This window comes from Charadrius vociferus, unplaced genomic scaffold, assembly GCF_000708025.1.
Source record: "Charadrius vociferus isolate BGI_N301 unplaced genomic scaffold, ASM70802v2 scaffold167, whole genome shotgun sequence".
Classification (NCBI taxonomy): Eukaryota; Metazoa; Chordata; class Aves; order Charadriiformes; family Charadriidae; genus Charadrius; species Charadrius vociferus.
Genome location: NW_009649460.1, coordinates 1,737,902 through 1,752,883, shown reverse-complemented (window position 1 = coordinate 1,752,883; position 14,982 = coordinate 1,737,902). Strand labels below are relative to the sequence as shown.

The 14,982-nt window shown below is 37.0% G+C and overlaps 1 protein-coding gene across 1 annotated transcript in view; it reads right to left on the bottom strand.

Annotated features, from left to right (window-relative positions):
• The window catches only part of ASPH (aspartate beta-hydroxylase), a 102,809-nt gene that overhangs the window by 43,312 nt on the left and 44,515 nt on the right, over positions 1-14,982 (bottom strand). Inside the window, exon 16 of the mRNA XM_009889784.1 lies at positions 8,102-8,143. Within this exon, the coding sequence (XP_009888086.1) occupies positions 8,102-8,143 (42 nt within the window). The remainder of the gene's footprint in view (positions 1-8,101; positions 8,144-14,982) is intronic.

Sequence of the window (14,982 nt, the reverse complement as noted above, 5' to 3'; positions counted from 1 at the left end):
GCAAAGAAAAAAACACATGCATAAGTTTGCATTAGAAGCTTTTTCTTTTTTTAATTTAAACAGTGGGAAAACTCAAAGAAATCAGTGCAAAATACATCTTGTGAAGCTACCGAACCTTTTCCTTGAAACCTTCCAAAAATTAAGTTTTAGGAAGGCATTTCCAAAACGAAAAATTTCATCTCAGTGGTATATTTCAGAAAAGTGATTAAAAACAGTGACTTGTGATAGAAAGTAATCTCAATTACTGGTGCTATTATTAGCTTTTTCAGTAAAAACAAAAGGCTAATAACATTAAACAAATCAAGTTCTGTGGATCTTCATCTGAAGTAGATCTATCTTCTTAAGTAACTGCCCAGACAAATAGTATCAGGCAAATAATTTTGCAACTTCTACGTTGATTTTATTCACAGAATTACAATGCAAATATGATTTCTTGATACCTTACATCTTCTATTGTAAAAAGTTGCCTAAAGAAATAACAAACAAGGAATGAAACTTTTCTAGAATTTCTATACAAATTGCCTCAAATGACCAAATGTCTGTATGGTCCTGTGCAACTGAGCAGAACACAAGGCTTGAAATCGGTGTAAAATGCGAAGTAAGCCAATTATGTTAATGCGGTAAGTGCATCCAAACCAATTACATAAAGTAAAAAGGAAAAACATATGGAAAAAAGAGTGATGACTAGTACATGGCAAAAAATTGATTACGTCTGACCATAAGTCCAAAGCAATACAAAACAAACTGGTAGAAATATTATATCAGAAATAACTAGTAACAATACTTCTGTAATGGAGTAAGCTAATCCTCTCTAGCCTTCACAGAGGAGGGAAAAAACCCCTAGCTCTCCATTTCACATTTTCATCTGAAACACACAATAATTAGCCAGGCTAAGGAAACCTCATCCTCCTAAAGGAGCAAACACTGCTGACCTGACTGATTAGACATCAGCCCAAAACAGTTAATACTGCTAATAATTACCTTTCATGATTAATATACTTTTTTTTATCCTAAAGATATAGCATGCATTTGGCATTTTAATAGATAGCAAGTTACTTTTAAGCGGGTCTCTGGTATTGTCTACACTTTAAAGACTTCAACTAGTTGTTTTCTGAAAATACCATTTAAAGGATGAGGTACGTTTAGCTCAACACATAGCATGAATTGTCCTGTCCTTGCTGAGATACTTGGAGCCTCTGATCAAAGGATACACGCACAGTTTTGTTCCTGACCAAAGACATTCCAAGTAAATGGGAGATAATATCATGCTGCTATTAGAAATCCTATAACAGGTAGTGGTTATCTCTAAAAAACAGTATGCATTTTCATATACATCACACAAATCATCTCTCAGCCCTATGCCTGGTAAAAAGTCGGGAGCAGATACTTTACGATTCTGTGATTTTATTCTGACACAATAGCCATGTCAGGAAAAAGGACACCACAAACAGTGACCTTGTTAGCTGATGTCCAACTGTGGTCAGGAAGAATTCTCAGCTGGGGTCAGCTCAGACAGTTTTCCACCTGTTCTTGCTACCCTTATCTCCTCTTCCTCGTCTTTTGCTCTCACTATTACCTTTCCCTAAGCCCTTCTGCTCCTTTTCTTATCTTCAGAGACTATAAAAAGGTGTGGAGTGGGAGGGGAGGCTTACCTGCTGCACTGGAGCTTGGTATCTTGGCCCTGTCCGGTGCATTGATAGGGATGACTGACTCCTGGTTGGTGTAACTGAGAGGACTGGAAGGAAGGGTGGCATTCATACAGGCTAAATTGTCTTGCTTTAATGTTTGGAAACTGATGCTGTAGGATTTGCAGTCAATGGAGAGGGACAGCGGCCTCCTCTGTGATTAAAAGTGCCCACAGTATACTATTAGCTTGAGTATAACATGTCTTCTAATGAAATTTCTAGCTCCTCAGAAATGGCAAGATGATAATATCACAATCTCTCCAAGGGTGTGGAGAGAGAACATGAGGACAGAAAGACTCTGCTTCGTATCTAACAAACTACCTCACGAGCAGATTTTAGTTCTTGCCATTGGATTATTTTAATTGCATTTTTTTCCTATCATCACTATAAGGGCAAGGGGGCGTTCCCAGTGGTTTCCTGTATCTCGCATCTGCTACTACTGGCACGTAAACCAGAAAGCAGCTAGAATTCTGGCTTTTAGTTAGTTACCTTTATAAGGCCTAAGGATTTAAGATAAACCACGGCCTTCACAGTCACCTTGAGGACACACGGTCCCTAGTTTTTGAATTGAAAACTACACTGGAACAATCCTGTTGCACTGACTGTATGTTGTGCCTACCACTAGTGGAAAAGCTTTATTTTAAAGTTTTAAATAAAGTTTATATAAAAGCTATAATCTTCATAGTTATAACTATATAATGATGCCTCCTTACTTCTCTCCCACATTGACAAAAACAGACAAGTAGGTGGTGCCAACTCTAAACCAAATCTGAAATAGAAACCTCCCCATGTGACGCAGTCTCATAGTCATTGGCAGTGAAGGCTCCTCCTGCCAGTTCTCCATCTTAAAATGTCAAAATCTTAAGGAAGTAACTTCATAGAATCATAGAATCGTTTAGGTTGGAAAAGACTCTTAAGATCATTGAGTCCAACTGTTCACCTAGAACTGCGAAGTCCACGACTAACCCATGTCCCTAATCACCACATCTACACATCTTTTAAATACCTCCAGGGTTGGGGACTCAACCACTTCCCTGGGCAGCCTGGTCTAATGCTTGACAACATTTTTAGGGAAAAATTTTTTCCTAATATTCAATCTAAACCTCCCCTGGTGCAACTTGAGGCCATTTCCTCCGGTCCTATCCCTTGTTACTTGGCAGAAGAGACCAAGCTCCACCTTACTACAACCTCCTTTCAGGTTGTTGTAGAGAGTGATAAGGTCTCCCCTCAGCCTCATTTCCTCCAGACTAAACAATCCCAGTTCCCTCAGCGTTCCTCTTAAAGACTTGTGCCCTAGACCCCTCACCAGCTTCATTGCCCTTCTTTGGACACGCTCTAGTACCTCAATGTCTTACTTGCAGTGAGGGGCCCAAAACTGAATACAATATTCGAGGTGCAGCCTCACCAGTGCTGAGTACAGGGGGACGGGCACTTTCCTAGTCCTGCTCACTACACCGTTCCTGATACAGGCCAGGATGCTGTTGGCCTTCTTGGCCACCTGGGCACACTGCTGGCTCATATTCAGCCGGCTGTTGACCAATACCCCCAGGTCCTTTTCCACTGAGCAGCTTTCCAGCCACTGTTCCTCAAGCCTGTCACACTGCATGAGGTTGTTGTGATCCAAGTGCAGAACTCAGCATCTGGCCTTGCTGAACCTCATACAGTTGGCCTTGTCCCATCGATTCAGCCTGTCCAGATCCCTCTGGAGAGCCTTCCTACCCTCCTACCCTGGTTGCTCATGGCTTGGATGGGTGTACACTTTGCTGGGGAAAAAGCTCGTGAGATGGCCAGGCCCAAAGAGTGGTGGTGAATGGAGTTAAATCCAGTTGGTGGCCTGTCACAAATGGTGTTCCCCAGGGCTCAGTACTGGGGCCTGTTCTCTTTAACATCTTTATCAGTGATCTGGACATGGGGATTGAGCGCACCCTCAATATGTTTGCAGCTGACACCAAACTGGGTCACATCACCCACCAGTCCTTTGTTCAGAAACAACAGGTCCAGTGGGGCACCGTCCCTCTCTGTAATGTATTTCCAGCAGACATCTGCTAAGCTGAAGTCCCCCTGAGCTGCTGAAGCAGCTGAGATTTCTCCCAGCTGCTTATAAAATATTTCATCTGAATCTTCATCCTGTTTGGGTAGTCTGTAACAGACTCCCACTACGATATCTGCCTTGTTGGCCTTCCACCGATCCTTACCAATAAACACTCAACCCTCTTGTCACCATCACTAAGCTCTAGACAATCAAAAAACTCCCTAACATACATGGCTACTCCACAGCCTCTCCTTCCTTGCCTATCCCTTCTGAAGAGTTTACAGCCATCCATTGCAGCACTCCAGTTGTGCGAGTCATCCAACCATGTTTCCATGATGGCAACTGCATCGTAGTTCTCCTGCTGCAAAATGGCTTCCAGCTCCTCCTTTCCAAAGGGCCTACAGGCTTTCTTTTCTTTCTAAACACTGTCCTCTACTTGCTGGGATACAAATTCAGTAATAATGTTCTTGGCAACTTGTGGATGGGCACTTTAAAAAACAATTCTAAGCAGATACTGAGAATCATGGTCTGTAGAAGTTTTCAAAGGAATTTTACGATCTTTTGTTTTACTAATTCCCCCCTCAAATATACTCCAACCTTCCCAGTCCAAGTTTCAGTTTCAGTTATGGGCTGAAAAATATACACATATATTAGCAGACCAACTACTTTTACCTGGAATTAAAAATTTCCTCAAGTAATTGTCTTCCACCCTCATACTGGACCCATATCATTACCCAAATTAGTTTTTGAAATTGTGCTGTCTCTCGGTGGGCACTTGAATGAGAATTTGATGATGATTAAAAACTCTTGTCATTGTCCTGTTGTTTGGGAAGCTCATTAGGCGAGATACAAACAGCATAAGTGATCTACTTGTTTTATGGGCTTCTATAAATGATAACTTAGAAGGTATAAAAACAAGTAACTGCATCTAGACAATTTAAAGCCAGTAGCACTACAATAATTAAAAGATCTTTCTAAACTGTATTGGTAAAACAGGCAAAAGGTCTATAATCAACTTATCTGGGGAAGCTATCAGACAATAAAAACTGAGGTATTTTGGGGACTAATAAAGCTGTGGAATCTAATGACTATAATAAATCTTCAGCTGCAGTTATTCCAGAACAATTTCCCTTGCAGTAAAAAGTATTCTACAGGGTTTTCTGTCTGAAATTACTGTTGGTTGGTTAGACGTTGATCATAAGAAACAATTCCAGAATAACTTTATTTTTGGCATGTATTTCCATCATTCACCTCTCCCTTTCATCATGAAGTCATTTGGCTTCATTCAAAGGCTAAAATCGAGCAACCTTTTGACAAGACCAGAAATCAATGTCTTCATTGACTTTCTGTAGAAAAATACACACTAATATTCTAATGTCCTATACATTTAGTTCGGCATGGTGTTACACAGCAGTTTTGGACTTTGAGAACTACACTTCTGTGAAGTACAACATTGGTCATTCAACCCACAACTCATATTTGATGTAGGCTACAATTAAATATGTAAATAAATCAATAGGTAGTATGTATACCCTTCAGGCGACAATGCTGGCGGTGAGCTAAGCATGTAAGCTCCTTCTATAGCCAAGGGACCTCTGGTTAAGGTTCTCAATGGACTTTAGGGAACAACCCACCTCATGGGAATAGTGGAATCCTACATATCCCGTTCAAAGGTAAATATCTGGAGTAAACCAAGGTGAATGTTGACCCTGGTATTGGAATGACACTTGTAGAGTCACTTGTGGAACAGCATTGTCCTAAGCCTGGCTTATGTACACTCCTGTCCCTGATGCAACACAACTGAGCACTCCAACGAAATAGCATTCATTTTCACTTTCATGTTTTATCAGTTTTCAAAAGTGAAAATGATTATTGTAATTACCTATGCTGATGTTCAGCGTATGAAACAAACACGTTCATTGCAGAAAAAGACTGTTCCAGTTTTTATATCCATTCTTCACTAATATAAATGAATATTCAATGTAAGGCAAAGTAGAAAAATGACATTCCTTACTTAAATTTAAATTTTGTTAGCCTATGTGATCAAAAACAACTAAAACCACCTCATACGGAAAGACGTCTTACAGATGTAGTGTATATGACCTGGATTGTACTATCTGTGAAAAATTTTAAAGAATTATTTCTCAGATTCACCTGAAACATCCATCCCATTTAAATTAGTTGTTTAAATATAAAGTCTGATCATCTTCTTACGGAGAAGACAAAAAAATCTCTCTCCGTTAAATATAACAAAAAAACCCTTCAAGTAATAGTACACTACAAACGAGTTTAGTTTTTGTTTTCTTAGAGGAGCTTACAGAGGAGTTTCTGATAATACAGAAGAAGTTTCAGTGAGACTTTTAATAAACAATGAAATATTATTAAAAACTGAAATTTAACGAATTTTTGTAAGACATTTTGCTAACAAAGTACTATGAAGACTGCAGCAGTGAAAAATGTTAACGTTGCAAGATCCACTCAAAGCTCTAAACAGTTTCTGCAAAGAAGGATTTTCTGAGCTTGTATCCAAATATCTAAAACGAAATGCAGTCTTGCATATACATCTTTGCACTGTCAGAATCATAAGTAATCCCTAAAACCAAGACAAACATGAATTTTCAAATTCCCAACTCCTTAGATTTCTGAGTTTTCTACATATACCAAACAGCCACAGTACAGGTTTTTTTTTTAAATACACTTTCTATGACTAGGCTATCTACAGCTAGACACTTTCATTGAAAGTGAAAACATAAACATTCAAACTACGAAAACTTAAACAGTTGAACAAAATTCAACTTGTATGAAAACCACACCACCAGTTCAATAGAAACAAATATAATAAAAAAAAAAAAAAGAGGGTTGTCTTTCCCTGTAGGATGCAAAATTTTATCAACTTAACCTGGAAAACAAAACCAGCCTTTTTCCCAACTTACAGAAATCCTGTAATCTGCAAGAGCAGGACTCAGCAGAAGCATTTATTTAGTTGCTTGGTGTTTAAAAAGAAACAAAAACACACGACACCTCGGGTGCAAAAGGAAAGTGGCTTCCCCTTGCCATACTTTCAAGTCAAAGTTCTCTTACAAGTTCTGATTAATAACGTTTAATAGTAAGTCTGTACATTTTCATTTTCTTACACAAGCTAGTATTTTTAGCTATGAATGCTTTTTACGCATACTGGATAGGTATTGTATGTCATTTTAGTCTACTGTTCTAACAGGTCAATAAAACTAGCACCTAATGGTCATTTTTTTTTCTGCTATCAAGTATGTAAGCCCAGTGCAGTAAGGTATTTCCTGCCAAATCAGTCCCTTTCTCAATGGAAATATGGATATAATTGCCTTGCTTTCCAAGTAAACTGGCTAATGGTATATTTACTTTTTAAATATAATGCTTACATTTGACGTATTTAATACTTAAATAAGATGTTTAAAGTTTGACAGTTCTAGAAACTTATATTTAAAATACAAACATACAAAACCAAAGCCAATAAACCTTACCAAAAGATCATAAAAGTAGCATTGCTAAGTACTCAAATATAAAATAACAGATACACAGAAAAATGGGAACAGAGAATGAAAAAGGAGCAGTGGACACCAGCAGAGTCAGTGAATCCCTTTTCCTCCACCTAAAAGTCGTGATGCCTACTCATGGCAGGCACTACCCTGTAGGCCATACCTAAGTAAAAAGGATGCAGGTACAGGCCCTGAGGTTTTTGTATATTGCCAGCTGCAGCGACGTAACTAGGGTCAGAGACAAACCTTGATCCCAACGAAGGAGGTTGTGCAAGCTTCATGCAGTGACAGGGAACGCAAGGGGTCAGAACCAATGTCAGCGTAAGGAGAACAGATTCATAGTGCTCTTAGCAAAACCTCATTTCTTTCCCACCAAATCTCCCTCTGCATGTTCGTACCTAAACTAAGCCGGACAGAAACCCTTACTGGGTAAACACAGAGTTGACAAGGACCAATTTTTGTGCCACTTGTCTCCCCAAGCTTAGCACAGCGGGCAGTGCCGAACCCGGCTTTTGGGGCCGGGCAGCCCAGGTTTCCTCTCGTCCATGGACATCGGAGGAGCCTGGTGAAGCTGTGACCTCCGGAGTCCTAAACTAAGAGTACAACACTGCGTATTTTACTCCTGAAAGAGCAGAAGTTTTTAACAGCAGCCTGTGACCACGTAAGAGGGGAATACATCGATGTCAGCTTTGGAAATGACTGTGAGTTTACTTACAAGAGCAGCCGCGCTCTGGATGTTTATTCAACTCCAGTTTATCCACATGAGATGTACAGGAGCTACACTTCACTACTGTTTAATCTGACTTAAATCAGTCCTCCCAGAAAGCACACTTCTGAATTTCAGAAGAACGGAATGTTACTTTCACACTTACCTTTTTCTGTTTTGTCTTGTTCAGTTTCTTTTTCACTTTTCCCTAGAATATTAAAAATATAATGTCAATGAAATAAATTTATGTTAACAGTTTATGATAAGAAAGAGATACAATAAAATCACAGTTTCTACTCAAAATACAATTGGGCCAACAGGACTTTTTTGTTTCATTTTTGTTTTCTAAATTAACCATCGCTCTCTGAACAATAGTTACACAAAAGGTCTTTCTCTGCAGATAATTGCTTCTGTCACAAAATATTTCAGCAGCTTTCCCCTTTAGATATTTGGTAGCTTTTAGTGAAGGACACTTACAATGCAAGGTATTTTGCAAGAAAAAAATTGTTCACTGATTATAAACTCTTGGGAACAGTACCTTAATGTATATAGTTGATTAAAACGTAAAAAAATGAAAATCAATTGGGAAGCTAGGTCTCATTTTCAGAAGTGACTTGGGCACCTGGAGGCTTTAGTCTTACTTCAACATTTAAGATACTTTAACCCAGGTGTTTTGTAAACATCTGAATGCACAGGTAAATGTTAAATGAGCACAAGAGAGTCTGTAGCAAAAACCAGACTGCATACTGTACCAAAATCATGTACGCATATATCGTGAAGGTGGTACGTACAGAGACAAGCTTGTCCTCTCCTCTTTTTCTCCTCTCTAAACATTTTTTGATCTTGGCCTACTCTGTGACATTTAAAGCACCTTGCCTCACAATTCTAACATTATCATTCTGTTTCAATTTCATCCCAATAAGCTTCCAATATTTCCTCCCAATAAACTTAATAGAGAATACTAAAAAGAGAGGTCGGTTGGCTTTTTAGTTACAGTTATTTTCCTCTCTAAGATACACTTTCTAATTTTGACGTATTCTTATATATAGGAAAAACATTTTCTTTAATTTCCAAGTCAATTAGAGACATCTTGACAGAATACTCAGTCTTCACGGTTTTTTTTAACTGACTGCTCAGAAGCATTACATTGTGAATAAAATACACTGTGTAAAAATGCTAAAAAACATTTTTTTTCATAGAGAAATTGGGTTATGCACACACATGAAATCAAACTATTTCACATTCTAATTTCACCCTTTACTACAAGCTGACAACTGCTACTACTGAACATGCAGGCAGTATGACACTGATTTTCATATTCAGCACAATGAAAGGCAGAATGAGTATTAACTTCATTATGATATGGTAAATTAAATAAATATGGTCACACTGAAAGTCATTCACCTCTTCAATTACATCATAAAATCCAGATTGTCAATTAAATTGCAAGAAATGACAAAAAGATCTATAGAGTCAGTTACATACTATGGGATAACTTGGAGAAGGAATATTATTACTATAACAGTATATTAATGAAAGCGTTGTTCAGTATTTCCTAATAGACTGCTTTTCTTGTTTTCATTTTTTTGCACATACCACACAATAAATAAATGGTTATGTCCACCAGTATGTCACCAGAAATACTGTATTTTAAAAAGAGCAATATTGCAGCTCCAGGTGAGACACAGAAGAGCTTATATACTAATATTGCTAATATTTTTACCAACTCAAAGCATAGGAACAATTCATTACAGGATACAGCACCCTGCTTAGCCACCCATTTTCCCTGATTTCACCAAAGCCTCTCCAATAATCTTTAAATATTCCAGCTTCTCCTTCTAGGTAGCTGCTTTTGAAATTCATCGCAACTTGATCTTGTTAGCTCCGAAGATCTTGTCTCTCCCAGCTCTCACCATACTTAACTAAGAATTCACTTCAGCATCATATTCAGCACATATTGATTGCTTCATTCCCTCCACACGGATCCCTAGCTTACTTCAATGGTGCAAATGGTTTTAATTATGCTATTTCTGACAAAAGTTTAAAAATGTGCTGTCTCAAAGACAGGGATATGACAGTAAATCTTGAGACTATTTTGTCATCCACTTAAACCAATCGTAGCTCAAAGGGAAAAATTTTCTTAGGTCTTCAAACTATTCCCATCCTTTACTCAATTTCTGTTTCCAGCAAAACAAATCTAGACCAAAAACATAGACAAAACTGCTTTAACCAATCTCTACAGGCTAGGACCTCTACCACTGTGTAATGTATGAATCAGATATTCCCAGGAAGGTTTCTACAATTATGAATACATTTATTTTTCATATTACAATATGTCTAAATATTTGTGAATGCATGTGACATTCAGTTGTCACAACTAAAACGTATTTCAGACCTTGCAGACTTTTCACATGAATCCCAACCAACACTACAAATGTACAATACGATTAGTTACATATACATCATTTTTGAAACATGTAATATTACACAATGATATTCAGTGAAAACATGACATTTTTGAGTATCTTTCCTATATCCAATCTTAGTCATCTTCCTTACTTCTCAGAAAGAATAGTGTCATGATATGATACTTTTCAATTACTAAGGATGTGAAAAAGTCACTTAAAATTGTAGCAAATTTTCCATATTAAAATAAAACTTTATTATCCTACTTATTTAAATTTTGCTTTCTTTATTGGTATTTCTTCCTACGACTTCCAAAAAAGCAACCGAATCCAAGATTTCATAGATTTGCTGAGATATAGCAAGAAGCAACGTAGCAATGTGAAAATATAAAGATAGACGTAATCTTTCATTCTTTCTTAAGCTACAGTTCTTTATTCAACATTATTTCATCATAAAAATATGGAGATGTTTGAAAACTGAAAAGCTAAAGGAATATTTTTGTTTTCAAACAGAGAACTGTGCAGACACGACACCCTTGCTAGACTCCTGATTCAAACTATGGACCATAACCTAGGATATTTCTCTAGAAAAGCTAGATATCATACTTCCTACACACATTCGCGTTCGTTAAAGAGCAATATCTCACCCATTTCAAGTTACAAATAGAAATTATGTATCATGAGGAAAATTCGGGCCAAACTGGTTGCAGAATAGCTAATACTCCAAAAGAAGAAACGCACCACAATTATAGAAGTCACAGATCTTAATCTAATGCCCACTTCCTTCACATAATACCACCCAGAAATAAAAATTATTTCCACTTGCCATATTTCGTCCCCCTTGTAGGTCATACTTTCATATATATTTTTAAACACTTAAAATTTTTACTTTGAAAAACAATAATGTTAACTAGTGGCTGAGGCAAATATTTATCCCCATCGTTATTATCTACCACATTTTGGAAAAAACAATGACACTAGAAAGACAAAGATATTCTTCTGTGTTTTATTGCAGCCAAACATTAAAACAGATTAAATATACATTTTTTTAATAATCTTCTTGACCTTGCTCAGCTTGGCATATTTTTGTAAACATGAAGCACGTAAAATCACATACCCAGTTACAAAATACTTAAAATTTGATCACAGCATGATACACTCTCACAGTCCCATAATTCTACAAATAGGCTGCCACTGTTATATAAAAAGTCCTCCATTCACCAGTCTAAAATTATTTCCAAGCTTCCTCACAAAATATGGCTTTGTAAAAATTATTGCTCTGCAATTCACAATCACAGGTAATTTTACTAGAATATCCCATCCCAAACCACATCACAGTCTAAGAGTATTATTGCTTTCCTGAAAAGTCTAAGAGATCAGTGTGGGACATCTTCTGTGTTTGTTGATCAGATGTAACACTCACTTATGTGGAGTCTTACTGAAATCCCAAACAAAAAGCATATACGATGCCCCTTTCACTATAAATGTAAGCAACTAAAAACCTGACTTCAAAACAGTGTTACAAAAATTTAAAATCTCCCTGTCAGCCAAAAGGCAACCACTGTTATGGTTACCAAATTGATTTTTCTTCCTAAAAATTTATATTATTTTATTTCTGCTAAACTCCTATATCAGGCTTGGCAATTTCCTAAAAATCACAGCAATTATTCCTGAGCCAAAAAGGAACACATGCAAAACGCCAAAGAATAAAATATGTCTTCATAATTGTGGAACAGCAGCACAGAACAGGTAAAAAGTACACCTGTTATATTAAAATTCTAAATCACTCATAGTCCAAATTTCAGTCGTACCATTTACAAGAGCATTTAGGATTATAGGTCTTAAATTTTGCCACCCTATTTTTCTTAAGGTTGAATTTCCAGAGCTTTTTTTTAAATAAAATTTACAAGTCAAATATTTATGCAAATTTGACTTTTTAAATAATTCACTGAATATAAAGCTTGCTAAATCCAGCTTTGAGATCATTATATTGGTAGGTAAGCTAGAAGAATGCTACCGAACTCAACCTGATGACCGCAACTCAGTTTTGTTGCAATCTGCACTGACTCCCTGCCAGGCTATTATGTAGTTTCAAGACATTTTTGCTTTAAAAATCAAATGTACATAAATAAAGAGTTCTAATTCATACATAAAGGGTTTCCAAAAAAAGCAATTTAGTAATCTGCCCTTTTACTAGTATGAATTAAAACATACACATTGCGTATCTTGTTAGACTATTTTAAAAATCACCTGAAATTCATGTAGTGTAACTGTTGACATAACATCAGTGCAAAGAGATACAAGTCAAACTTCACAGCATAGTGTGTGCCTCATTAGTGTTTTGAATAAAATGCAGTTAGGCTGTATGCTATATCAGCAGTTATAAAACATTTAAAAATTCATAGTATTATATGTTTCATTTGACCAAACTGCTCTGTACATACTGTATGAATCCACAACAAAAGATATATATTAAAATCTGAAAAAAATGTACTTGCTGCTACGTTATAAATAGAATATTAACAATTGCTTGAACAGCACATATGAAATGCAGCTCAAAGTTGCAACTCTGTCACAAACACAGAAGAAGAATAATGAATTCACTAAACTTGACCAAAAAAAAAAAAAAAAAGAAACAGACAGGAATGTAAATTAAACATCCAAGTGTTAAAAAAGCTTACTAAAATGACAGCTGGCTACAACCCATTTACAATATCTTAGTGTTCGTTTCCCAAACCCTGAACTGCTTGGTAATTACATCATAAGATCTATTTCAACCATCTGCTCCCCTTTTGTAGCGTATGGTTAGGGCTGGTCCTCCTGATGTAGGGACTTTTCTTTTGAAGCTTTAAGTATCTGAAAAAATAAGGGGAAATCTATATTAAAGGACCAACCAAAACACAACTTACTCTAAAACAACAACAAAAAAAAATATTAAATGCTAAAAAATGCAACTTTGTAACAGACTAGTTAATTTGAGAAAACTACCACTTCTAGAAGCTACCATAATGAATATACACAAAGTTGCTGTATAAAGTGGGAAATGTAAACTTTTAAATATTTATCTAAGCAGTGATTTTTTTCTCGGGATATGGCACTTCATTTACCTTGTACAGGAAATCTAGGCCATGTCACAAATACATTAAAACATTTATTTATTTTTTTTAAAAGGTCAAGGACATGTAGCATTGGAAAAGAGCAGCCAGGGAACGAGGAAGGGTCAAAGTTGTAAAGTGGAAACTTCTCTACACATTAGGGATTTCAGCAGTTGGTAAAATAAATGCAGGGTTATAAAAATGTCAAGGATACAAGAACAAAGGGGTGGAGGGGGAAATATCTTAAATATGAACATATACAAGAGGGATCAAAATCCAAATACAGAGAGTAAAAGTATCCCAAAACCTGTAATGTGTTTCCCTTAAAATACATCTCCAACAAGTACCACTCAATCACAACAACTGCAATTTATGTGCCAGGGCAAAACAGGATTAGCCAAAAATCCTAAATCAGTAATATTTCAAGCTGGCCTACCATACCACTCAAGTGCATTAGTTTACAAAACCACAGGATATAACTGTAGTTAAAATAGCTTACTGCTGGAAAGTAATATTGGTAATAATTTTAGGAGCAAACTTAGAAAACTGGAAAATAGTACATACAGATACCTAAAGATGCAGTTGCCTACTGCTATTTTTTTGGTGAAATGCCCTGAAGTCAGCAGAAAACTTTTGACTTGCACTCCAGCATATTCAAATCCCACACCCGATCTCTTCATTGGCAATGTCAGATTGTTCCTCACAGTTAAATTAAACCTCTGAACTATCTCCTGGTTTCTTTCCAAAACAAGTAAGTTTCTGTGTTTCAGATAAAAATCAAACTGCTTCTAAGCTGATACAAACTGGTGCCACCATGCTTCAAATGAAGTTGCATAAATTTATACTACCTGAGAATAAGGACTCTATAATGGCATTTCTGAGTATCTTTTACACGACCTGAGGTAATGTTTTTTACACAAATGGATAAATCCTTCTTATATGTAAAGAGTGCATATGTGTATACAGGTGTTCTTAATTCAGAAGAGAGTTCTTGCCTGTCTCTAGTACAATTAAATTTAGTGTTATTATTGCTGAAATAAGAGGAAAGACTAGCTGTGAATACCTGATGAAATGAAATCACATAAACAAAGGAGAAAAGACTTCTGACAACACCACCCCCCCACCCCCCCATGCTGAATCCCCCATCACGAATTAAAAAAAAAAAAAAAAATATCCCTGGTTGTCATGGTTTAACCCCAGCTGGCACCTAGGACCACGCAGCCACTTGCTCACTTCTCCTCCCCAGCAGAAGGGTAGGGAGAACAGGGAGGAAAGTAAGGGAAGGGAGAAAAAACCTCATACATTGAGATAAAGACAGTTTAACAGAACAATAACAGCAAAGGAACATAACAGTAATAATAATCACGGAATCATGGAGTTTTCAGAGTTGGAAAGGACCTCTAGAGATCATCTAGTCCAACTTCCCTGCTAAAGCAGGATTGCCCAGAGCACATTACTCAGGACTGCATCCAGGCGGGTTTTGAAAATCTCCAGAGAAGGGGACTCCACAACCTCCCTGGGCAGCCTGTGCCAGTGCTCTGTCACCC